General features: G+C 40.2%; 2 protein-coding genes across 2 annotated transcripts in view; both read right to left on the bottom strand.

Annotated features, from left to right (window-relative positions):
- Nucleotides 1-850: 850 nt before the first annotated feature.
- On the bottom strand, nt 851-14,947 carry il17ra1a (interleukin 17 receptor A1a). Its single transcript, XM_031726308.2, has 11 exons — nt 14,725-14,947; nt 13,804-13,828; nt 13,300-13,446; nt 12,599-12,720; nt 11,756-11,882; nt 11,223-11,270; nt 10,987-11,141; nt 8,028-8,099; nt 7,791-7,881; nt 4,019-4,123; nt 851-3,871 (listed from the first exon to the last, which is right to left on the bottom strand). The coding sequence occupies exons 1-11, from the start codon at nt 14,815-14,817 to the stop codon at nt 2,466-2,468; spliced, it is 2,391 nt and encodes a 796-aa protein (XP_031582168.1). The 5' UTR covers nt 14,818-14,947; the 3' UTR covers nt 851-2,465.
- A 3,200-nt stretch (nt 14,948-18,147) lies between these two features.
- arhgef39 (Rho guanine nucleotide exchange factor (GEF) 39) overlaps nt 18,148-25,513 on the bottom strand; it is a 63,503-nt gene continuing 56,137 nt past the window's right edge. Inside the window, exons 10-12 of the mRNA XM_031726302.2 lie at nt 23,005-23,125; nt 20,263-20,360; nt 18,148-19,526 (exon numbers count right to left, since the gene is read on the bottom strand). Coding sequence (XP_031582162.1) covers nt 19,496-19,526; nt 20,263-20,360; nt 23,005-23,125 — 250 coding nt within the window. The 3' untranslated portion in view covers nt 18,148-19,495. The remainder of the gene's footprint in view (nt 19,527-20,262; nt 20,361-23,004; nt 23,126-25,513) is intronic.

Below are 25,513 nucleotides of genomic sequence, written 5' to 3'. Positions count from 1 at the left end.
AATACATGAATGGAGTAGAAACTGGCTGCCACTGTACCAGGACCAGTCTGTAATCGCTGCATCTGCACAGCTGAAGTCATGTTAGCTGACACCTGTACACATTCAGATGTCTGGAACTGAGTTTCATGTTTAGCAGAAAAAAGTGAACTTTGATTTTTTTTTATTATTATTGCCTTTTTTAATGAGTGTTCATTGGTGTTTAGAGATATTCAGACATGTTGTTCTCTTGGCTTTGTTTCTTTTATTTGTTTGCTGCTTGGCATATATTACCATAGTACTTCAAATGATATATTTTATACTATTTTTGTATTATTTCCTTGTGCCAGTAATCTCTGAAACACTTGCATATGTATACAGTGTTGTTGGAAATGCTCCCTCACAATTTTTGGGGGGATTTGCACATGAAGCTTGAGACACAGTTTAATAATAAGCAGGACCATATCTAGATTAAACTAAGCTGATGTATAGTGGGTCTTTACCTGCATCAACAAGCACAGTGCGCAGTTTTACTGAAACTACCAAAGGCTTTAACAGACATGGAGAGTCAGCGGAGCCGGTCATGCCACACAAATCGAAATGATTTCTTCTTCTTCTTTAGCCCGTGTGACAAACAGTGTGTGTGATTTTAACACTCCTGTATCAGAATATACAAACTTTCCTTTTCTTCTAAGTTGTTTACACAGATGTTGATGAGTTTTACAGAGGGGACCTTACCTGTACTATAAAATTGTGTGGTGTATATCTGTACTGATATAATCGAATCTATGTAGCCAACTCTATGTGTAAGACAGAGTCACGCGGTTGAAACCTGAAATAAATCAGAGGAACTTTCAATTAAAAAAACTTTACAGAGTGTTATTTTTTTTTATTGTGGATTATGTTCTGACAGAAGATGACGATTGAAAATGTAACAGAAATGTACAAAGCATCAAGCATAAAAATAATATCTATACAGCAAACAGGAGAAAAAAAGTGAAACATCAGATTTCATGTTCAGGTCCTTCAGAACCAAAGACTGTGTGTTTCATGATGACAGAAAAGTGCTCGTCATTCATAGCTGTGCTGTACATGTGTGAACACTAGCTAAACAGCATCATATTACAGATGCACTCCCAGTCGTTGGTATTGTGCGCCAGTACAGTCAACTACATTCTACATCAGTGCACCCACCAGTAGACTGGAAATGGAAATGACCCTTTCTCAAGGGAACAAATACAAGACTGTGATCATCTGAAAATATTCATTGATAATATTAATTTGCCTCCAACTTCAATCACTTCTTGTTTGCCTGATTTAGGTGTCAGGTAGGTGTGTGTTATCTAAGGCTTATCCAAGCCCCTCCCTCACCCATTGATTGGCCACTAAACTTTTATTCTTCCATCCATCCCTCCCTCATCCTTTTCAGGGTCGTGGGGGCGCTGGAGCCTATCCCAGCTGTCTTAGGGTGAGAGGCAGGGTACACCCTGTACAGGTCGCCAGTCTGTCGCAGGGCTAACACACAGACAACCATTCGCACTCACATTCACACCTGTATATATATACAGGCATATATACATGTTTAGTGATTTTCCAGAGGCTTAAATGTACCCCTGCTTCCTCTCTGGCCTTATTCAACATGCAGCTTTAAGGCCACATGTCCGAGGAGACAAGCTGACAAACAAAGAGTCTGTGTAGGCAGGGAAATGAAAAAAGTCTACTTCCTGTAAGGAACACAATCACACCTCTATAGTGGGCCCTTTAGCAAAAAAAGCTATTACGAATTCATTTACACCAAATGCAAATATTTTGTCAAATTCATGCTGTAACTGTTTTCTACAATATCACCGGCTCATGTTCCCATGACAACTGTCTGGCCTGTCAACAATTAACAACACAAGTTTTAGAGTAACACAAATATGAATACACTCTGATCCCTAACAGTCACGCTACAATGCTGTAAGGCGTATATTCATACTGTTAATGATTAATGACTCAGCTGTTATCAGCTGCAGTACAACTTTAAAAACATCACATTAGATGCATTTTGGATTTTTCTTTGCAGGTACAAAACTCGCAGTAATCAATGTTCTTTATATCTTTGAAAAAGACACATTTTTAAAAACAACACGACTCCTACGTTTGTGGTTCATGAATGTATCGTCCTCCTGCTACAGTCACATAACATAAACGGTTATTCGCAACTTTAAAGAGTTTTAAACATCCTAGTCCAATAAAACACTTTTTACTGGGTAAAGTAATATTACACAAGCACATTACTGGTCAAGAGTCTTTTGCTTATTGCCCACTTTTAAATGTGGGACTTTCTGGCCTTCCCTTGGATCAGCGGCACCTGGGCAGTCACTGGTTTGCAAACTCCGCTGTGAATGATTAACCCCAAAGAAGAAGCCGACATGAACAGTCTGCCACAGCAACATCATGTTGCCAGTAAGAAATATCATCAAATATATGTATGTCACACTGTAATGTCACTCGAAGTCGTTCCCCTCAGAGCATCTGAGATTCTCTTCAAACAGCTCCTTCTGCAGCTTTGCCAAAGCCACCAGTGACTCGTGCTGGGAGGAGTTTTTTGAGCTGTAGCCTTGATCGGAGCCACTGCTGGGTCCTTTTGGCTCCAGAGCCTCGTTCTCCTCTATCGGCACATGTTCAGAGTTATCCATTTCAGAGGGGGGAAAACGCTGCCTTGGAACGCTTGTGCACGAGGATTCTGGAGAATTAAAGTCCAGAGAGTTCGGCGGAGCTTGGCTTCTGTGGTCCAAATAAGCAGAAGCTTGGTTCAGAGATATGAAGGAATCCTCCTCATTATCTTCAGTGGGAATTTGACTAAAAGGTTCATCCACAAGGGAGATCCAGTTGTGTCTGGGTGCTGGTGGATTGTTTAAAACTGGCTCAGCTACGTAGATAGACTCTGTCAGTACGTTCTCCAGGCCAGATGAATGCTGATGTCTGTCTATTGGATTGACTGCAGGTATAAGTTCTATTACTGAGGACAGCTGACTCTCTGGGTTCAGTTCAGGGGTGAGAATATGAATGCTGTTGCTGTTTTCATTGATTTCCACGTCATGAACATAGACAGGAAACTCATCTCTGATTAGAGGGACACATTCAAGGACAGGAGGGATGTGCAGCTGTTCAATGAGCATGTTGGCGTCAATTAGGACCTCCTCTTCACTAACCACACACTGCTTCTCGAACCAATCGGGATTTTCAAACTGGTACGCCTGGAAGGTTTCAATGGCTGTCCTCAGAGCTTTACCAGAGGGACAGTTGAAATATTCATCTGCACCGATTCCCTCAATGTGCTTCACCTGCCCTGGCTGATACTTTTCGATGTCTAAGATGCGGAAGAACAGCTCTTCAAAGTGCTTCATCAGACTGTATTTCACTGCAATGTCGAAAACCGACGGCACGTCTTTTTCGCTGCTGATGTCATCAAAATAAGCTACCATGTACTTGCCCAGCATGCCTGCCTGGTGCATTTCTGGCAGAAAGAGGTTAAGAAAAGGAGTGAGCATGTCGTCTGTGGGCGATAGGAGGTCTTCCTTCAAAGTCACTCGTCCTTGACCACACATGGCCTTCCACTTTGCCTGGACGCCTCGTGAGCACAGCACGAGAATTTTGTCCGAGGGATCTTTCAGCTGCTGCCGCTGCCACTCGAGCCAGCGCAGACGACCCACCATGCCGACTGAGGTGGAGTCGAGCAGGTCTACTAGCACCTTAGTGCCACACTTTGTCTGGAGGAAGGTGCAGAGTTTCAGCACAATGTCTCTGTAGAGATGGTGGTCTTGGGAGTAGATGACCAATACTTTGGGCTTTTGTTTGACTGGCTGCACTTCCTGAACTCCCTTTGGTCCTGCACTAACATTAGTTTTCCCTGAAAGTAGAAGAGAACACGAGAGGGTCATCAGCAGCTGAAGAGCAAATTTAAACTACAACATTCGTACACAAGTCAATAGAGAGTCACATCTCCAATGAAAACCTTTGAAGTTAGAACTTGATATAGAACTTAAATGAGACTAACCTGGCTTCCTGCAGATGGCAAACGTAACAGCTGCCGTCAGTATACACATCGACACCACTCCCAGGGAAACTAACTTGTAGTCAGGGGCATTATCTGCTGGGAATGCTGCAAGAAACAAAAATAATTCAATGACAGGGAATGTGACAGCAACAGAGTGAATAGATACCTGAGCTACAGTAACTGGTCTATTAGATCGGACTACACAGGCTAGCCTTCGCTCCCCATGTGCTTCAGTGAGCCTCGGCCACCCCGTGCTCCTTCGTTGGACCACTTTTGATAGTTAGTGCTGCAGACCGGGAATATCCCCACAAGAGCTGCAGCTTTGCTCTGACTCTGTCACTCACATCATTATACTTGCCAATGTTTCCTGCTGCTAACACATCAACTATGAGGACAAACTCTTCACTTGTCCCCCAAATAGATCCCACCCACTACCTGGTGTGATGATGAAGAGATAATCACAGTAAACATTTGCTATATTTTACATTCTAGACAAAAATAATTTCCCAAACCTAAGTTAAATAAAGTATATCTTATCTTATGTCATAAATGTTTGTGTGTTTAAATATTTGACAGCGAGTTGGTACAGCTATTATTCTGACTTCTTGCACACGTTACATGTAGGAACCTGAGATTTTATTCCCACACTGAAATATCATTCACCAAGACTGTGAAATGCTAAATTGACTGCTTCTTACGTAGCACTTTTTTACCCTGCCCTAGCTCTCAAAGTCCTTTACACATCTTGCCTCATTCACCTCTTCATACAAGCACTTTTTTCTATGTTTAAGTGCTTTCCATGTAACATTCGTACTCTGACAGATGCAGCAGAAAGCAACTGACTGGAGCAGCCAGGATCGAACTAAAAACTTTCCAATTAAGCTGGGCAGACACTGTGCGATTTTTTCCAGTCGCATTATTCAGCTTCAGCTCAAACTGCACGATTGACTCGCAGGGGTTAGAAGTTCATAGGTCACGATGCAGGGTCTCACACTATACGGCCCGATGCTCTGATGCGACCTGAGTGCTCACACTGTGCGTCCATAAAATGAAGGTTATAACGGAAAATCTGTCGCTCGCTCTCCCTCTCTGTCTCTCACTCACACAGACTCACACCACCACCATCAACTTTGCTAAATTGCTAATGAAAAACATTGATCAGGCAGTTGTGATTGAGCAGCAGTGTAGATCCAACTATTTTCACGGTTGTTGTGGTCGTGATAATTTTGTGAGGCCACATCGAAAAGGCTCAGATGAGCTTTCCAAAGTTCTACAAGTGCCTCCATCGCTTGTGTCCAGATCACACGCTGCACTGCTGTGCTGCTCCGTCTTTTTCACCGACATTTATGTGTTTGCGCGTGCGCAGTGTGAGCGGCTGCGGTGACGCCCTCACGACGGTCGGCAGGATTTCAAACAGGTTTGAAATCCTCCCGACCAAGCGATTGATGATCGGGAGCTGGTCGTGAGGTGTTAATCGCTTCTCGTTACCCCACGTATACTACACGATGAACGACGCACGATGAAGGCCAAACTCGGGCCGATCAACAAAACGGTCGCACGACTGAAAAATCGGCTCAAAATGGGCCAAAAATCGCACAGTGTAAGCCCAGCATTAGATGGCACTCCACATGTGTGCGGGGTGGATACGTAAAAGGCTACGCGCAGAAGCTGAACCGTCATGTGGGCTGGCATTAAGAACAACTATTCATCTCATCACACTGTAGAAACATCGGTAAAAGCCTGCTCTGCCTGCGGCCCCTATTTTTTCTAACGAGGACTGTGAAAATTTTCTCTCTTTTCTGCTTGCAAAAATTCATAAAATTCATACATACTCAGCACCTGTTATCTCGATCTCTACCCCATCCCGGCCCATTGTTTTGGATACTTTCTCTCCGGTTTCACTACCTGAGCTAGTGAAATTAGTGAATTCAGTAAAAGCATCCTCCTGTTCACTTGACATTATACCTGCATCATTATTCAAAAATGTCTTCCAGTCTATTGGCCCATGTGTGCTCACCTTAATCAACTCTTCACTGGCATCTGGTATAGTTCCGGTTTACTTTAAAAATGCTGCTATTCTCCCACTTTTAAAAAAACCCTCAACTAGACCCCTCTCTTTGGAGCAGCTACAGACCTATCTCTAAATTACCGTTAATCGCTAAGCTTCTAGAAAAGGTTGTGGCTAAGCAGCTTATGGCAGCTCTAGATAAACATGGCATTTACGATAAGTTTCAGTCCTGTTTTCGTCAATTTCACTCCACGGAGACAGCTCTTCTTAGGGTCTCAAGTGATATCTTGATGGATAATGATGCAGGAAAATGCTCTGTTCTACTCATGTTGGACCTCACATCAGCTTTCGACACAGTTGACCATCACATCCTCATTGAAAGGCTGAAAAAATGGGTTGGTGTATCTGGAACTGCATTAGAGTGGTTCTCCTCTTATCTCCATCACCGATCCTTTTCTGTGGCAGTCTCCGATTTTAGGTCATCCTCTACCTCCCTTACTTATGGTGTCCCTCAAGGGTCAGTTTTGGGGCCTTTATTGTTTTTAATTTATCTTCTCCCCCTCCAGCATATAATGGGCTCTTTTGAGGACATTTCTTATCATTGTTATGCTGATGATATTCAGTTGTACATTTCTTTTATGCCCGAGGATTTATCTAAGCTTCAGCGTCTGAATGATTGCTTAGATTTGATCAAACGTAGGACGGCTGCAAATTTCCTCCAACTCAACGAGGGGAAAACCAAAGTCCTCGTATGCGCCCCTGATAGATTTCTATCGCAGATAGTGAAAGCCCTTGGTCCTCTCTCACTCTATGTTAAATCCTCTGTCAGGAATTTAGGTGTCACCTTTGACTCCAGTTTCACATTGGATGGGCATGTGAAATCTCTGGTTCGGTCTTGTTTTTATCATTCAAGAAATGTGGCTAGGCTAAGCCCGATTTTATCTCGATCTGAACTGGAGATTGCTATACATGCATTTATCTCGTCACGCTTGGATTATTGCAACCGCTGTTTATGTGTCTTAGCAAAGGTTCTCTGGATCGTCTGCAGGTTGTGCAAAACGCTGCAGCTAGGCTTTTGACAAAATCCTCCAAGTACTCACATGTGACACCGTTGTTATCTCAGTTACACTGGCTTCCTGTTAAATTTAGAGTCGATTTTAAGATCCTGGTCTTGACCTACAGAGTTGTGCATGGACTGGCACCTGCCTACATCTTTGATCTGCTACAGCCTTATGTCCCTAGCAGGTCTTTGAGGTCATCTGATCTGGGCTTACTTGCTATAAAAAATACTAAGAGGAGGACTAAGGGTGATAGAGCTTTTGCCACTGTGGCCCCTAGACTGTGGAACTCTCTCCCCCAAGCATTAAGAACTGTGGACTCAGTAGCTGTTTTTAAAACACAACTCAAAACTCACCTTTTTAAAACTGCTTTTGGTTAATTTTTTGCCTGTTTTATTTAGTCTTTTTAAATCTTTTTATGACTTGTAATTTTATGTGCAGCACTTTGTGATTCTGTCTTGAAAGGTGCTATATAAATAAAAATGTATTATTATTATTATTAAAGACTTTTCAGTGTTACAGAAGAACTTAACTATTCATTGTCAGAAAAGATGAAACGAAACAAATGTTTATGGTGACATAAATGTTCACTAGTGTACAAGCACAGGAAAATGCTGGGAATCAAACCACTGACTTTATCATTACTTTATAAAGTATTCATCTGACGGAGCATTCAGTCACCCTCACACTCAGACATGATACTGACCTGCAGGACCTTTCGTCACATTGGGGCAAATATTGTGAGTTTTCCTTGGACGGGTACAGTCTTCACCACATTTTGAGAAATAAGGTTTAATCTGCAATAAAGACAAAATGAACTTGTACACCCAGGTCAAATGGGATCCTACAGAATAGTGAAGTATTATCAGAATTAAAATCATAATAATAAAAAATATATTAATAAACTAACATCACTGTGCAGAACAGGCTTGAAAAGTTTTACCTCAACATCAAACTGGCAGCATGATCTTGGCCATGTATCCAGGCTGACTGTTACTTTCAGGGTCTGATTTGCCTGAAAAGGAGTTTGACCAACATTTAATAAACCAATACTGTAAGAATAATATTCTAGACTGGACCACAAACGCTCTCACCACTTTTAAATCACGTCTCAAAACCCATCGATTTAGAATTGCATACACCTGATCTGTCTTAGTTCATTTTTACCTTGCTCAGCTTTTATACTTGAGTTTTGTTTTGTTTTCTTTACCCTATGTCTAAATTTTATTTTGCCATGTTTATTATATTTTATTGCTGCTATTGTTCTTGTGTTATTGTAAGGTGACCTTGAGGGTCTTAAAGGCACCTATAAATAAAATGTATTATTATTATTCTAGACATTTGAAGATTTAGATGTTTAAATTCACCAAATAAAATTCTGTTATATTTTCATTTTCTTTAGGACATAAAGCTTCGTCTTTTTTGAAGTGCATATGCATGAACCTTGTAACACCAAGTCTGGAGTGTATACTTGATACAGTACATCAACTTAAACCCTATACATGCAAATTGATCTTTTATATCTTTTTGTAATAAATGGCTAAATGGTTCAATAAATACTCCAGTTTCAAATAAATTATAATTGTCTGGTAATTATTTCATCAGTAGGGCTTTACAAGGTAACATCTATATATGACTGTAGTTTACACATGATAAACAGCCTTTTCTACAAGTGAGCAGCAAAAAATGAAAAATAAAGTGCAGAGAGAGGCAGAACAAAGTTTCCTGTACTGAAAAAAATGTGTAGAAACTAGGTTAAGGTACAAAATATAGGCCACTGTGATGAGCAGCCACAGTAATGTTAAAATGAAACTGCTTTCATCTTGTGAGTCAGACAGCTAACTGCACATGAACTCTTTAAATACTAAAAAGTTTGAATATGTAGGATGATTCAATTCAATTTTATTCATACAGCATCAAATCACAACAACAGTCACCTCAAGGTGCTTTATATTGTAAGATAGACCCTACAATAATACATATTGTATGACCCCCTATGAACAAGCACTTTGGCGACAGTGGGAAGGAAAAACTCCCTTTTAACAGGAAGAAACCTCCGGCAGAGCCAGGCTCAGGGAGGGGCGGGGCCATCTGCCACTCAGGAAGATCAATTGGTGTTAGGTCTGCACTCGCAGGCGTGCACGCATGTGTGAGCATGTGTGCGTGCATGTGTGCGTGTGTATGTGTGTTTGTATACTTGACTTCCTGGTTACAACCGTTTAACAACATCTCTAGTCATTAATAGGGTCATGTCCCCTCACCCCATATATGGCTTAACCCCTTTAACGGTCGAACCACATACAAGCATAGGTGAGCCCATAAAGGGAAGGAAGTGAGCATTCCTTACCAGATAAGGAAACCAGAATCTTACATGCAAGTGTGCCTGTAGTTTGAAACTACAGCTAAATAGCTTCCCCTCAAAATCCTACATTCAAGGATTAACAGAAAAATATCTAATCATGCAGTTCAAGACAAGGTTTACAAATTTTAAGCACAACAATGACAACTTCTAACAAAATCACTTTAACAATTGGAGAAAAAGAGTCTAACTTAACATCGATGGTACTAAAAGTAGCTGTAGATAATATTACATCTGTGGGATGATTATTGGTAATTTTTTCTCTAATGATTAAAATTTTATTTGTGAAGAAGTTCATGAAGTCATTACTAGTTAACGTTAAAGGGATTGTTGGCTCAGTAGAGCTCTGACTGTTTGTCAGCCTGGCTACAGTGCTGAAGAGAAACCTGGGGTTGTTCTTATTTTCTTCAATCAGTGACGAATAATAAGATGTTCTGGCTTTGCGGAGGGCTTTCTTATAAAGCAGCAAACTATTTCTCCAGGCTAAATGATGATCCTCTAAATTTGTGACACGCCATTTCCTCTCCAGCTTACGAGTTATCTGCTTTAGGCTACGTGTTTGAGAATTATACCACGGAGTCAGGGACTTTGGATTTGAGGCCTTAGTTTTCACAGGAGCTACAGTATCCAGAGTCGTACGTAGTGAGGAGGTAAAATTATTAACAAGATAATCGACCTCTGTTGGAGTAGCGTTCAGATAGCTGCTCTGCTCTATGTTGGTACAGGGCGGAGTAGCGTTCAGATAGCTGCTCTGCTCTATGTTGGTACAGGGCATTGAAGATGATAACAGTGGGTGGATTATATTCTTAAACTTAGTTACAGCACTTTCAGAAAGACATCTACTTTGATAAAGTCTACTCTCCACTGCTTTGTAATCAATTATTGTAAATGTAAATGTTATCAGGAAATGATCAGACAGCAGAGGGTTTTCAGGAAACACTGTTAAATGTTCAGTTTCTATGCCATATGTTAAAACAAGATCTAGAGTGTGATTAAAGTGGTGGGTGGGTTCTTTTACATTTTGAGAGAAGCCAATTGAGTCTAATAACAGCTTAAATGCCATGTTGAGGCTGTCATTTTAGCATCTACATGGATGTTAAAATCACCCACAATAATTATTTTATCTGAGCTGAGCACTAAATCAGATAAAAGTCTGAGAAATCAGAGAGAAACTCTGTGTAAGGCCCAGGTGGACGATAGATGATAACAAGTAAGACTGGTTTCTGAGTTTTACAGCTGGGGTGGACGAGGCTAAGCATCAGGCTTTCAAATGAATTAAAAGTCTGTCTGGGTCTTTCGTTAATTAATAGGCTGGTGTGAAAAATTGCTGCCACACCGCCCCCTCGGCCTGTGCTTCGAGGTTTCTGGTAGTTAGAATGACTCGGGGGTGTTGATTCATTTAAACTAACATACTCATCCTGCTGCAACCAGGTTTCTGTAAGGCAGAGTAAATCGATTTGTTGATCAATTATTAAGTCATGTACTAACAGAGACTTGGAGGAGAGAGACCTAATATTTAATAATCCACATTATTAATCCTTACCTTATTTAAATTGTAGGAATTCTGATAAGAGGAGCAGCGAACAATAACCTTGTAGTTCTCACACAGGTTGTCAGGGCTGAAGTTGACAGCCAGAGCAGGTTTTCCATCAGCTAGAGTGACCTGACTCAGACTGATGTTAGGCTGCCACAGACTTCCTATTAAAAGACAACAGGACAGACGTGCTTTATAAGGTTTACTTACTCTCACTGGGATTTAGAGTTCTATCAGTGACGTACCTCTCTCTATGCAGAACTGTGTATTCGTCATATTTGGATCTTTACAACCTGAGTAAACCAAAAACAGTTTCATAAAATCAATTATAGAAGATCGTCTCACGAGGTTCACGAGTCATCTCACACTTATACACATTTCTGGCCTGTATAAAATCTGTGGTTTCTAAACCTGCCATGGGGCATATTTGTGTATAAATTCTGTATTTTAAAAGATCTTTATGATGACAACGAAAAAGGATCACATCACTTTGTCTCAAACATCTTTTACATTCAAGTATCTTCAGGATATCTGCGGCCGTGTGGGAGTTTCCCAACCAGTCTATATGTGATTTATGGAAAAGGAGAAGGTGTGTGACCGCACACACAGCTGGGGCATGTGATAAGTATTTAGTCCAGCTAATCATTCGACTGATTCTATAAGTTCAAAAAATAACAACAAGAAAAAATCTGAACAAAAATGAATAAACAGATAATCCCAAACTACTCCAACAAAAACAAACAGGAACAACCAAACACTGGTTCTGAATTCAACTCACCAGGAACTGTGACCTTTTTCCTGATGTCGTAGCTGCTGTGGTGCAGTTCTGGTTTGGGTATGTTGAAGACAGAGACCTGGTAGCTCTGCCCCGGATCCAACACCAGCATATCAGCTGAGAATGACCACTGAAAGCCAAGAACAATGCTGAGTGTCAGGAGCACACATGTGAAACCTTTGCACCAGTATGAATACCACTGCTGGGACACGCTGGTGCATTTTTGATCGAACCACACTCACACAGTGGGATGTACTGAACATGATGGGTATAATCAGTGACATGAAAAAAAATGTATATGGACCTATGGAGTAGTTTTCTGCCAATGGCTGGTTAAAATAATCCAGTACTTTATAGTACTTGTCTAAAAAAAAGTGAAATCCTTGCTCATGTTTAATGATATTTATTTATTGGATATTTTTTGTATTATTTGTAATGATGAAAAAAGACATGTTCAGTTTAATGAACTTTAGCTAAGAGCTTTGCTAAGCTCAGACCTCATGGTAAATTTTCTCCATCATTGCAACCGATCAAATGTGTTGTTATGATAGTGGAGGAAAGAAGATGAAGACCGCGTCAGCACAGGGATGATGCTGCGGTGAGTATGGCACAGTAGTTATATCAGTAGTTACTTTATAGGTTAAAAGTTTGCAGTGAAAACAACCATCATGTTATCTGTGTACCAAAGCATTTATCCTTTGCAGTTCACTTTTATTTAGAAATCATTTGGTCAGAGCTCATTAAACAATCGTTCATTGAAGTCGAAGCTTTGTCTGCAGTAAATGTATCTAACTGCAGGGATAAAGTTACATCTACATATAACAATACTGAAAACCACACACTCACCTTTTCTCCTGATGGACTTCTCATCGGGAGTTCTTTATTGAAAGAATATCGAACACACAGGTTCTGATTGGTGGATTCCACCAGAACATGAAGCTCGGTGGCATTTAGGAAATGGATACTACCTGGAGGTGAATATAACAGAAAATATTCAGTTTTTTAAAATAATGCCAAGAAACACGAGGCAGTCAGAAACAAACAAACAAAAACACACCCACATATTCTTAACCTGGAGTAAACGCCAAGAGTGTGCACATGTGCATTTTTATTATTAATCTTCTTTTTCTTTTCCAAATAGTTTTAATTTAACAGTTTGTTTCCTGATATCTTATCAGCTTTGTTTTTTACTATTTGTGAAACAAAGTGTGATGAAAATCTTTCAAGGGGTTGAATCAATTTGACTTTTTAACATGTTTTATTTTATTTATTTATTTATTTTGTTGTTGTTGTTGTTGTTAATGCTATTCGTATATGTACAGCACTCTGTGAACTCTGGTTTTATGTTAAAGTGCTTTATAAATAAAGATGGTATGGTATGAAAATGAAAAAACACCCACGTTATAAGTAACTGTCCTGACTGCAATCATCATCAGTTTTAAAATCAGGGATTGTTGAAAAACTGATGGATATGAGGGTTTTCATGTTTTTGATGGACAGTATGTGGCTGTAATGTTGTACATGATCATCCCCTCAGACTTACTCACCATCGTCCTTTAACTTCCAACTAGCCTCTAGCACTGGCTGCAGGAGTCCTGCCTCATCTGGCCTGACGTCCACCGACACCTGCAGGTCCTCTGGACTGCTGGGAGTGTAATCATGAACTTTCAGCCACCGTTTGTCCAGACAGTTAGCTGCAAACACACATGCGCACATACAGAGAACAGCCAGTGTCATTGTCCCAGGGTTTATTAGCAAAGGTTTTTAGTTTAAGCGATTGTGTTAATTGTTCGTCTCTCTTTTTGTTGCTGTGTTCCAACACTGTGTTTGTTACTTCCTGGATTATTACAGCATGACATCACAAATGACTCTTCAAAAATATATTATTGGTGCATTTAAAGAATGTCTTTCTGTTTGATTGTAAGTGTTTTCCAAATGTTGTTTTCTTTCTCTGTCACCCAGCCAGTGGCTGTGCTCTCTGAACCAGGGTCAAACAAATAAATCTGGGCAATAGCCGACAGCAAGAGGACAGACAGCAAAAATCCACTCACTTTCACGAACTTCACAATTCAATTCCTGGAGAGGAAAAGATGGACAAAAAGAGAACATTAGTAAGGAGACGTGTAATATTCAGTATTATAAAATGCTTTCCATCGGCTCCTCTGTAGGAGCCTAATTAAGGTCCTATCAGTGCACATGTGGGGATTTTACTCTTTCTTTTTTTATTTGAAGAGGAGTCACATGAATGTAATGTTTACAACAACAACTGTTACAATATTCATTCAGCAAACAGCAGTTTGAATGTCCGAATGTTCGACTTTAAGTTGATAGATATTAGAGCTCTACAAGCCTGTGCCTCATACACCGACACAGGAACACTGCTTATCTGATAAACAGCCCTCAACTAGAAGATTGAACAGCTGTCAATAATTACCATTGTGGGCTGTTATCAGCTAAACTGTAACATTGTTCTTCGCTACACAAACACTAAAGAAAACCAAAAACGATCCCCAAAAGTCTAAACACGACTTTACTTAAACATTGATCATTACATAGCTCAGTCCTGTGACTGCGCCTTCACTTGTTATAGAACCAAATACAATGATATCATCAAACAGGTACGAGGACTACACTCTAAGTAAGGCACTCGGTTAAATCAATTACGAACAGTGCTCATAGTTCTGGTTTTATTTTAGTTTGAAAAATCCTTGTTTAGAGAAAAAGTGGCCTCGGACGAAATGTAGCTCAAAACTATGTAAGGAACAATAATCTGATGTTAAGAAGACAAAAATATCGAATTCTTTAAAAAGACAAACTTTCTTTCTCTACCAGGAAAATTCAAACAGAGCAGAAAGTTTCTTTTTAAGTTTGTCTAATATTATTTTCATAACGTATACAAACTGGAACAGGAAGTATTTGTTGTGTTCGACAAACATGGAGCCTACCACGCTTTACTGTAAAATCTTTCTCACCTGTTGAGAGCACTTGAGACGTCCGGATAAAATCCTGAGTGTGGTCGACAGCGACACACACGTTAACACCAGCAGCGCTCGATGGAGGCTCATTTTTAACCTTTCAAATGAACAACAGTCCGCTCTTTCAAAAACACACTTCTCTGTCGACAGTGAAGCGAAAAACCCCGACAGGGTGTAACTGGCGCTGGGCTGGAAAACTTCCTGCTCGGTGTGACATAACCTGCTCTATTTACAGTAAGTTACATGCTACCTTCATGACCCGTGGGAATTTAGAATATTGTTCTGTTGACACTGACGAGATTGAATATGAAATAATGGGTGGATGGATAATTTAAGAAACATTTCAGAGGGTTCTAACGCCGAGGGTATAATCGGGATTTTTAAATGGCTGAGGCCATCACACTCGTTCAATCTTAAGAAACGCCTCCAATTTTACATTGAACTTGCACTTTAACACTGTACAATACAGAGACAGCAGTAAATGATAGAACAGTATCAGTGAGCAACGTTCATAGACTGTTTCTAGTGTAAACAGAGGAACTGTAAGAATTCAGCCTCCCACGAAGGGTGACTGGTTCTCCCATTTTTCTCACTGACTTTGAACGAAACATCAATTTCCCGTTCTCTTCCTCGTTCTGAGGCTTCATTACTCACAAAGGTTCAAAGCAGAGTCGTGGGAAGAGCCTTAAAGTTCGCGGTGTTGAATATCGGGGGGCGGGTACACTCGGTATTATGTCAGACCTCCAACGCCCGGGTCGGCTGCTCACAGCAGACAAGAACAAACAGCCAGAATTAAATTGTGAACTAATGGGCAGATCTTTGGAACAACTTAAAAAATTACATCGGGAGCCTCCACTGAAAAGACTCTACCGCCTCTGCTTTTCAGCCTGGATCTCAGAGTCTCCGGGAGCAACTGGTTCATAGTCCTCGGTGCTATAGGGTTTCAAAAAAAGGCATCAAATTATTGATACTCTTAAAAACAGATAATACCATTTTAAACTGGATCCTGGAAGCTAGTGTAAGGAGGCCAGTAGGGGAGAGAGGGGTGACATGCCAGTTTTACTTAAAGTGACTTTAAAGCGAGACCATGACAGCCAATGGTCTCGCTTTAATTTTATACAAGCCTTTTGCGCCACATGAGCACACGTTCAGAACACATTTAAATTCAAATGAAAATGAAATTAACTGTAATTCTCTTCACAGATCTGACCTAGTTCATAACATCCCACTGAAATAATTATTAATGTTCCCTATTACTTTTTCTTAATAAATGCACACTTAACCCAACCTGCTCTGCCTCTTCGATCCAGCTGGCAGAGACATCAGTGTCATTTCTTTGTGTGTGCTTAAATACCTTAAATACCATAAACTGGCTTTTGAGTATGCTCGAAGTAATGAACACATAAAGGCTGCTGGTGCCTTTAATTGATCTGTCAGATCTTTGATAGCCTCGTTTCTTTTCCATCTATCTTTTTCTTCTCCATGTGTCGTTTTAATGTCATCCTGCATATGTTCATCTTCCTCGCCACCTGACCAATGGACTTCCCCTTCTTCACTGCTCTGTCTGAGTGAGTGGCAGCCCTGCTTGTCCTCCCTATTATAACTCCATGGCATGATGGTCTATTTCTAATAATATGTTTAAAGTATTGATAAGTTGGGGTGAGTTGTGCCACTGACACAATAGACAGGCCAGCTGACAGGTAAGGCTGAGGATATTAAATGCTTGCAGGCTTTTACCTTGTTTCTATGTGTTTGCTGTAATGTCACTGAGGACACTGGTTTCCTGTCAGAAATGAATATTGCATCCAGTATGGAAGAAATGGTGAAACACTGCGTATGAGACACAGGAAAAATATCATTGTCAAACACGTTTCCATGATGTTGTTGATTTCACTGAAGGAAAGTGTACTGTTTCCACTCCTGCCTGAGAAGCCAAGTAAGTGAAATAAACTGGACACGTGTCCCAAAATGGAAACTGCACAGAGAAAAGCCTGACTGATGCAGAAAGGTGTTTGTCTTGGATATTTATCTGTCGGGCATATAAATAAAGTCGTGGTCGTCTGTCTTACGAGTTGTGTAACTTCCTAAAATTCTCCATATTCACTCAAAAGAGAAAGAAAATAAGTCAGACATACAAGAAGAAACATCAGAGAATAGTCCTACAGTTTCTTCTACAACTTGTGGCCATGTAGGTGCCAGAACACGAGGCTGCATTTTGTCAAACCAAGGCTAAAAAAGTCAGCAAAACTGTAAAGACCTACACATTTTTAGACCCTGGACAGCCACATTTTGCACTGAGTGACTCGTGAGGTGAAAGGAAAACGCCGCATGAGTCAAGAACAGTGAACCAAGAAACGTTTGTAGAGTCACATTTCTGGATTGGAAGCAGCTGCACTTCACAGCAACACATATTTTGAGTTGCCTGAAGTGTACACACAGTGCAGGATGCCGATGTCTCACAATAACAACACAAGACTTGAGTGCTTGGCCACTCTGTAGAAATTCCAGTCATTGCTGCTAAGGTGGAGCTGTTATTTGGAACTAACGTTTCAAAGGTAATGAAACCAATGGTGAGGGGCTTCATGCTATTAAAACCTTATAGGGCTGGGTCATTCATGGACCACTAAGAGAAGGCTATGAACTGGGGACCAGTGACCCCACCATTAGAGTTAACCAAATCTCTGTTGCTTGCATAGAGTGGATTGTGGGTGAATCATTACATTCATGACTTCAGTAGTGCATCTCATGTGCTTTTAGGACGCTGTGGGAGAAACCACTTGCTGTCTCGACTTTGCCAACATTACTGGCTCATTAGTGCAAATGCTGCTGCCAGGAAAAGGATTTCTCCTTGTGTTACTTGCAGATGGTCCACCTTAACCAGATCTCTCCCTGTTTACAATGTGGGTGTTGATGTCTTTGGCCCATTTGAGGTAAAGATGAGTTGCAGGTTTGTTAAAGGTTATTTAGTTATTTTCACTTGTATGTCCAGTAAAGCAGAGCATTTGGAAGTAACATATTCATTGGATACCAGTTCTTGTATCCATGCACTGTGCAGACTGATTGCTAGAAGAGACCAAGTATCCCACTTCAGGTTAGACAACAGATACTCCTGCTGCTCTGCATCACGGTGCGGCGTGGGAAAGGCTCAATCGCACGATCAGGACCGTGCCGAGTACTTCATCAGCAAAGAATGAATGATAAGGGATTACAAACCCTTTGAGAGGTTACATATGGCTCCTAGCTCACACAAAGTGATCCGCTGCTCTTCAAGCCAGAGTTTACAGTTTAATACATGCAGTACCAATTTTATCCAGCAGAGGGGAGTGATGTCCTGCACCATACATCCCATTCTCAATAATCATTACCTTCATTTTGTGATGTTGACGATGAAGATCACGACAGCAAAGACAAAAATTTCTTTCAGTGTTTTATTGTGAAATGATCCACTTCTACAAACATCTTTAAATTTTAAAGCAAAAGAAAAAGTAAATGCATTAAAAGTCTAAAACGTGAGGCAGTGTTAAAAAAGTCAAACTCCATAAATTCATACTTTTTGATTTGTTGTTATGAGAAGATTGATTAAATGACGTAACAAAGAATACATATAACACAACGTAATTACAAAATAAAAGACAGTTAACTTGTTTTATAGATGTGTAACCAGGTTGCAGATGGAAACAGTTTAGTTTAGTGTGAGCTGTCCGGAGGCTGACAGTTACCGTCCTCACATATACTGTAGCCAACATCACAGGGACTGTCCCTGGATACATTTTTGGACACTGGATGAAAACAGTTACAGAACATCATTGTTGCAGATCATTAAATGCAAATATTCAGTTTACAATCAAAGCAATTCATCCAATATGCAAATCCTTTAATTATCCACTACATGTATGTGAATCAGTCAATTAATTGATTGATTCAATCAATAAGTATAATGAGAAGCAAATGAAGAAACAGTAATCTCAGTGTGTAAAGCATCGGTGTGTTGACTGAATCTTTTGCTCTGATTAGTGTGAATAAATAAGGCTTCACTAAGATTATGGACTCGAGCTGCAGACATGCATATCTGCACATAATTATGAAGCAATGGACACTTTCAAATAAACAAGAAGTAACATCATTCATTATTATAATTAATAATTAACAGAAATACACTAACTAACTAATAAACTGCTAAATATTTAAACTGTCATTATTGTCTCCCTTTGGCGCTGTTATCTGATTGATTTATTTCACATTGGCCATTTCATAATTTCATACAAATCACAGCTTAGATGTAGTAACAATAATCTGCCTGACAACAGCGCACACTGATGGAGGTTGGTCCCGGTCAAGCTGACGTTCAGTCTGAATCAGACATAGATGATCCTGCTTTGCTGCCTCACACTTTCACTATGAAAGCTGACACTGACCAACCACCACTGTCCTTTTGCCATGTGTGTATATTGTTGTATTTCTGCACAACACTACGGGGTGATTATAAAAGTAAAAGAGTAAAACATACAGGAGAAAAGTTGCTGGAATATAATTCTGTAAAGCGATGAATGTTTGACTGATAGCAGCAGGTCATTATAGTTTGTATTGCACGAAATGGGTGGTAGCTGAAGCTGCTCTTTAGTAATAATATAAAGCTCTTCTGATTTCATGATAAAGGAAAAGGAAAAAAACGGTGCTATGGAGCACACAGACATGTCAAAACAGCAAAGGTCCTTATTTAAACTGTCAGTCATGGTTTGGTTCATCTCAGAGTTCCAGACTCAGTCCATCAGAGGATCACACAGCTGGAAGTCTCTGCACTGTTTAACACACAAACGTTTTCAAGTCACATTCAATCACACATAATGATATTATTTTACTTCTATATAACAATCTTAAATATGATCCAGCTATCTCTAATAATCGGCTATGTACCACAGGCCTTCAAGCTGGCTGTGGTTAAACCTTTACTTAAAAAGCATCTCGAGCTTGGTGCTGCTGAAGGTTTCTTGCTGTTAAGAGTACGGAGTGCAGGCTCACATGGTGTCATATGATTGTTGGGGTTTTTCTCGGTTTTCTTTGTATTATTGTATGGTCTTTACGTTATAATATACAGCACATTGAGGCTATATATCTATATAAATAAAACTGAACTGAAATGAATGAAATAAAACACTGAAATTAAACGGTTGCAAAACTGGAAGCTGTGTGCTACAGTCTTCTGTTTATGAATGTAACAGATTTGTAACATTTTTCCTTCCTCTGGATTTATGTGGAGTTTTCAGCCTGGTCATGGCCTGCCTCACATCCACTTAATTTCTCATGGAATAACAAGGGACCAGGCCTCACCTTGCCTTTCTATCAGTCTGTATATACTAAGTTCATGTAATTAAACTTTTGTTCAAAACACTGAAATAAAACTGAAAGTTTGCTTTTCAATCATATTGATATTTTGCTGTAAAAGCTACTGAGGCGGTGTGTACAGATAAAAGTGATAAAAAAACCCTCATCATCATCCATGTACTACTGAAAAAAAACTAACTATAATCATCCCACCTCAGCTCTGAAGCATCAGATGGCTTCATCCTCTTGGGGGCGCTGTACTCCTGCTCAACTGGAGGCTCCTGAGGAAGCTCACTGATCTCAGCAGTCAGCTGAGACAAACAGACACACAAGACAGGAGCTTAAATTTGTAGCTGCAAACTTGTGTAATGTAAAAATTACTCATGACTAAACAGGCAGCAATCAAGATTTGGGCTTGAAAATAAATATCACTCATTTATTAATTAATCATCACCATTTGAAAATTTCAGGATTAATATTTAAACTTTAAAAGTAGTCACATTTTATTTCATGTTTTATTTTGAACAAAACAACACATTTAACCAATAGCACACAAAAAAACAAAGAAAAACATATTAGTGAAAACATCACGATACGGGGATGCTGTGGTTTGTCATCATTAAACGTTACATGAATTCCCATAATAATCAATGATGATGATGTCAATGTGGCAGTCGGCAGAGCTCAGTAGAAGCTGGAAGAGGTAGACGAAGTAAGAGACTAAACATCAAAGCAATTCTGCTTCGGATACGTCCACTTACACCAGTCCACTTAGCTCCTGCCAGCTGTGGCCAGCTGTGGGCCAGCTCCCAGCCGCTGGGCATTCCCACTTACATTCAATTGCAGCGTGTCACCAAGAGATGGCCCCTCCTTTGCAAAAAATTTGACTTTTATAGTTTCACATAGAGCTGGGCGATATAAGATTTTTTCATATCACGATATGTTTTTTTCATTTCAGGCGATAACGATATATATCACGATATAAGCCAAATAACTATATTTGTAAGATTTAAATGTGCCGTTGCTCACAAGTAAAATGTGAAATAATTAGCAGCTTGTTTTAATTAAAATATTTATTTCCCATAATAAGTTCAACAGGGTAAGGAACATGAGACTTCAGTTTCAGATAAATAAAGGCAAATATTGCAAACTACACAAAAGGCAGCCGCTAAAGTGTTTAAGTTTCAAAACAGAACAAACAACACAGACGACTAAATTGTCAATTCCACTTAGAAACAAAATATTAATTCTAAAAATAAATCTTAGTTTGTTTTACAGAAGAACAGACAAAATTGACTAACTTCTGTCAATATCAAATAAACTGAGAACTAAAAGGAAATTCTCAATCTCTCCTTGTTGTATAGCTTAGCTTTTCAAACAGTTTTAACAGTTACTTTAGTCTGACAAAAGCCGAATGACGAATTAGCGCTTTCAGTCAGAGATTGAGCATGCACCGCTTTATTGTATTTCAGACTTGCTTTCGGCACAATTTACAGTCGCGCTACTCTGTTTTGTCAGACTTGAAATAGCGAAATACCTTCACACCACGGAACTTCTGTGGCCCTTCTGTTCGACAAGCTCTCCGGCATTGGAACCATCATCTGTTTTTTCTTCGGTAACCTTCGCTCACGCTCTCGGTTGATTTTTCTCTAGTCGGCAAACTCATTTCCTTCATTACCCGGGCTGCACGGCTGCAAAAACAAATACACATGTGCGCCTTGGCGCCTGTGCTGTACATAACAAGTCACGTGACATGACGCTGCGGCTGTGATTGGTTCGGCTCTGCGCTACTTAATTTGGATTGGCTGTTCTTTTTTTTTTTTTTTTTTTAAGAGGACAAGAGAGATGAGGCCTATCGCAATAGTTTAATTTTTCTATCGAGAAAAAGTTATTTCGCAATACATATCGTTATCGTTTTATCGCCCAGCTCTAGTTTCACATTCCTGCTCTTTTATTCTTGTTGGTAGTGGACTCACATCTGTGACAAGCTGGCAGCGTTAAAGTTGCTTCAAAACCCCGTGTGGGCGTGGACGTGATGTGTGGGTTTAATGATTCATTTTAAAAGTATTCAAATAAATGACAAAGGGGATGTACTAAGATCAGAGGCAGGCATGACTGTGATTGTCACCGCTGTGACTGTTCATTTATTTAGAGGGCCAGCAAGTAAATGCTGAGAATTACCAACAGCTTTAAATGCATCGGCCAAACTTCATTACCGCTGGTTGTCCTAAATGCTGTTTACTACTCGTGGTAGCATTGTCATTGAAGCCAATGACCGCACAGAGATGCTGTGGAATGACATCAGTGGGGTTCTTTAAATCTGGCTCATTCAGTAATTATCTGTTATAAGGAGATAAGATCAAGTTTTATGACAGATTCATGCAGAACACCAGTTGATTCCCAAATGTTTATACCATTTTTCTTGGGCCTGTTCATGATGTGAGCTTCATCAACATTTCTCTCTGGTTGTCATAAATGTGTAAACTGTGGGTAAAATTCAGAAAAGATTTAAGACTCATTTATTTAGACTCAGCCACGTATAAACGACTCCGCCCTGTCTGAGGCTATATCTGACACGGCAGGGAAGAGCAGACTGAGAATCCAAGCTAAGCATAGAGATCAGCAACAAAGACTGTCTTTAGCCTGTGATGATAATGCTGTGGGGACCGTGACCAATCAACCAGTTTTGCTTTTAGTATACAAGCACGTTACAACTAAGTAAGTATCTACTGCATTGCTAGTCAACCACATAAATAAAAAGAATGGATAGAGTTTGACTTTCTTAAAGTAACATTCATAGAAAGTAAAGACAGAACTTTTATCTAAGGCAGAGCAGCAGAACACATGATCAATGCTCTCCCACCACAAAGATCACACAACAGTTAAAGTGACCTAAAAATCCGTTTGGTAGTTTAAACACAGCGCTGTCTGAACATGTGTGTGATACACACTCACCATGTTTCTCTTTCTGCTGGCGGCGTTGGCAGGAGTGTTGTGGCTATCGGCGGCAGAGCGCAGAGGTCTGCGGCACAGCTCGTCTCTTTGATAAATCGGCGTCTGCTTAGAATTCTGCTTCCTGTACAAAACAAAACAGGCAGCAACTTATTAATTTAATTTTTTAATTGTACCATTTAATGGCATCCAGCAAACAGTTTACAACCAGTTTGACACTGTGGTCTTTTTTCCATGCAACACTCTGGTTCTGATGATTTGTCCCCCCTCACTAAGAAGCTCCTGGTTCAGTTCTGACTGTCCGACATGAAAAGGACCAGGTGAGAAATCTGTATCCAACACCGACTGGCTACGTTTTCATCGTCCACCTGACGACATCCAGATGGAGCAAGTTCAGCCGTTCAAATACCTGGGCTCACTGATCGAGCAGAAGAAAGTCGCGTCCATGGCGGGATCCACAGTCGAATAGGTCAAGCGACTTTTTTAAAGTGGTGCTTGTGGAAGTGAACCAATACTTCCATCTCGACCAAAATCCGCCTTTTCCAGACGTTGATCCTGCTGATTCTACTCTATGGATCAGAAATGTTGACGGTGCTTAAAGCAGAACACAACAAGCTCAAAGTTCTCCAGATGCGTTGCCTTCGGCAGATATTACGAGAATCACTTCAAGACCTCCTTCGATATGAGGACATCTGACGGAGATGTGACAACCGACTGCCAATCGAGGAATTCAAAAACGCCGATTGCAATGGTTTGGCCATGTGTGTCGAATGGACGCGAGCCGACTACGACACCAACTCGTCTGGCATAAACGTCCCACACAGTGGAGAATCCAACGAACAGCGACAAAGAAAAACATGGCTAAAACAGGTCGTAGATGACATCAGAAATCGCAGAATAAATCTCGACAAGGCCAGGACAATTGCCAACGATCTTCATGCATGGAAATGAGTTGTGAAGGAAATTCAACAACCATTGGCACCCACAGCGGCGTATGGGCTTAGGAGCCGATCCAGGCCTAACAACAGCTAGGAATCAAAGAAGAAGACAAAGAGTCCTGTGTCAGACGAAAGTGATTGTTTCAACCAATGTTTTGTTGTTTCTTCTTCTTATTTAACTCAGTAACACTAACGGAGTGCTGCAGGGTTCTGTCCTGGGGCCTACACTGTTTATGTTCATGGCTTGGGACAAAATCTAAAAGCATCTCTCCATTATTACACAGATGACACAATTATTTATTGTGGTGCTCGTACCATTGGCATGGTTTTCCAACAGCTAGCTTTTGATTGCATACAGTCACAGCTGGGTCAGCTCAAAGTGATTTAAATGCAGAAAAAAAAAAAAAGGTCATGTTGGTTTCAAACAGGAAGAGGGTGTCGGCAGTACTTCCGTCTCTTGTATCTGCTCAAGGTATTTCTATTTAAACTGTGGCCTCATCCAGATATTCAGGTATTGTGATTGATGGTAAACTTTCCTTTAAGCCACACAGTGACTGAGGCTGAAGTTGGACTTCTTTTTCCGAAATCAATCGTGTTTCTCTTTGAGCTGAATCCTGGATATAATTAAATGAACGCCTCTGCTCATTCTCTCCATCGTCTGGATTCTGTTTATCACGGGACACCAAGATTTATTACCAGTTGGAAACCATTACCACATCATTGTACTTTATATTCTCTGGTTCACTGGTCCTCATTGGTATCATTTTATCTATAACTAGTGGTTTGCTCCCCTCTTATTTATCAGATTAACAGGTAACAATGACACATTACTAGCAGGTCTGAGCCAAAGGATTTTAGTACTGGTAGTAATGTGCCATTGTTTCCTGTATATGACAAACAAAAACCTGAAAACTACATAAATATTTTAGTTGTAGTCTTTGGTCTCAGAACGTCATCAGTTCATACAGAACTCTGAAAGAAGGCCTTCTCCTCTCAGCTGATTTCACCTGCAAACTTTAAAATACATAAAATGACCTTGTGAAATCATCACTGGGAACTCATGTTGTAAACATAAAAAACAGGATCAGTGGTTACTAAATACGCGTCAGACCTCGAACATAATCAAGTTTCTTATAAAGTGTGATCCGGAATACTGACATCCATCAGCATCGCTGCATGGAACAAAGTCTCAGTTACACTTTCCCTCACTAAACTCAGGAGTAATGTCACTCACAAGTTATGACATTTGACTTCCAAGGTATGTGGAACACTGCAATCTTAAGCACTTCTCTACTGTACCTAATCACTGAATTATTATTAGTCACATACACACATTTACATGTACATTCTCACTGTGCTTCTGTTCCATTCAGCACTTTCTGTCCGGCACACATACTCGGCTCAAGTATCTTGCTTTAGGACACTTCAACGTGTCAACTGGAGGAGCCAGAGACTGAAAAACTGACCTTGCAATTAGTAGTAATAGTAGTAATTGAGTTCACCCTTGGGTGATGCATTATACATCCCTATGGGGCATGCAAATCTTTCTAATTGTGACATCATCCTAAGGATTA

Source organism: Oreochromis aureus, linkage group 17 (assembly GCF_013358895.1).
Source record: "Oreochromis aureus strain Israel breed Guangdong linkage group 17, ZZ_aureus, whole genome shotgun sequence".
In the NCBI taxonomy this organism is placed as follows: Eukaryota; Metazoa; Chordata; class Actinopteri; order Cichliformes; family Cichlidae; genus Oreochromis; species Oreochromis aureus.
Note: the sequence above shows the minus strand (reverse complement) of the source record. Positions and strands in the feature narration are given on the sequence as shown.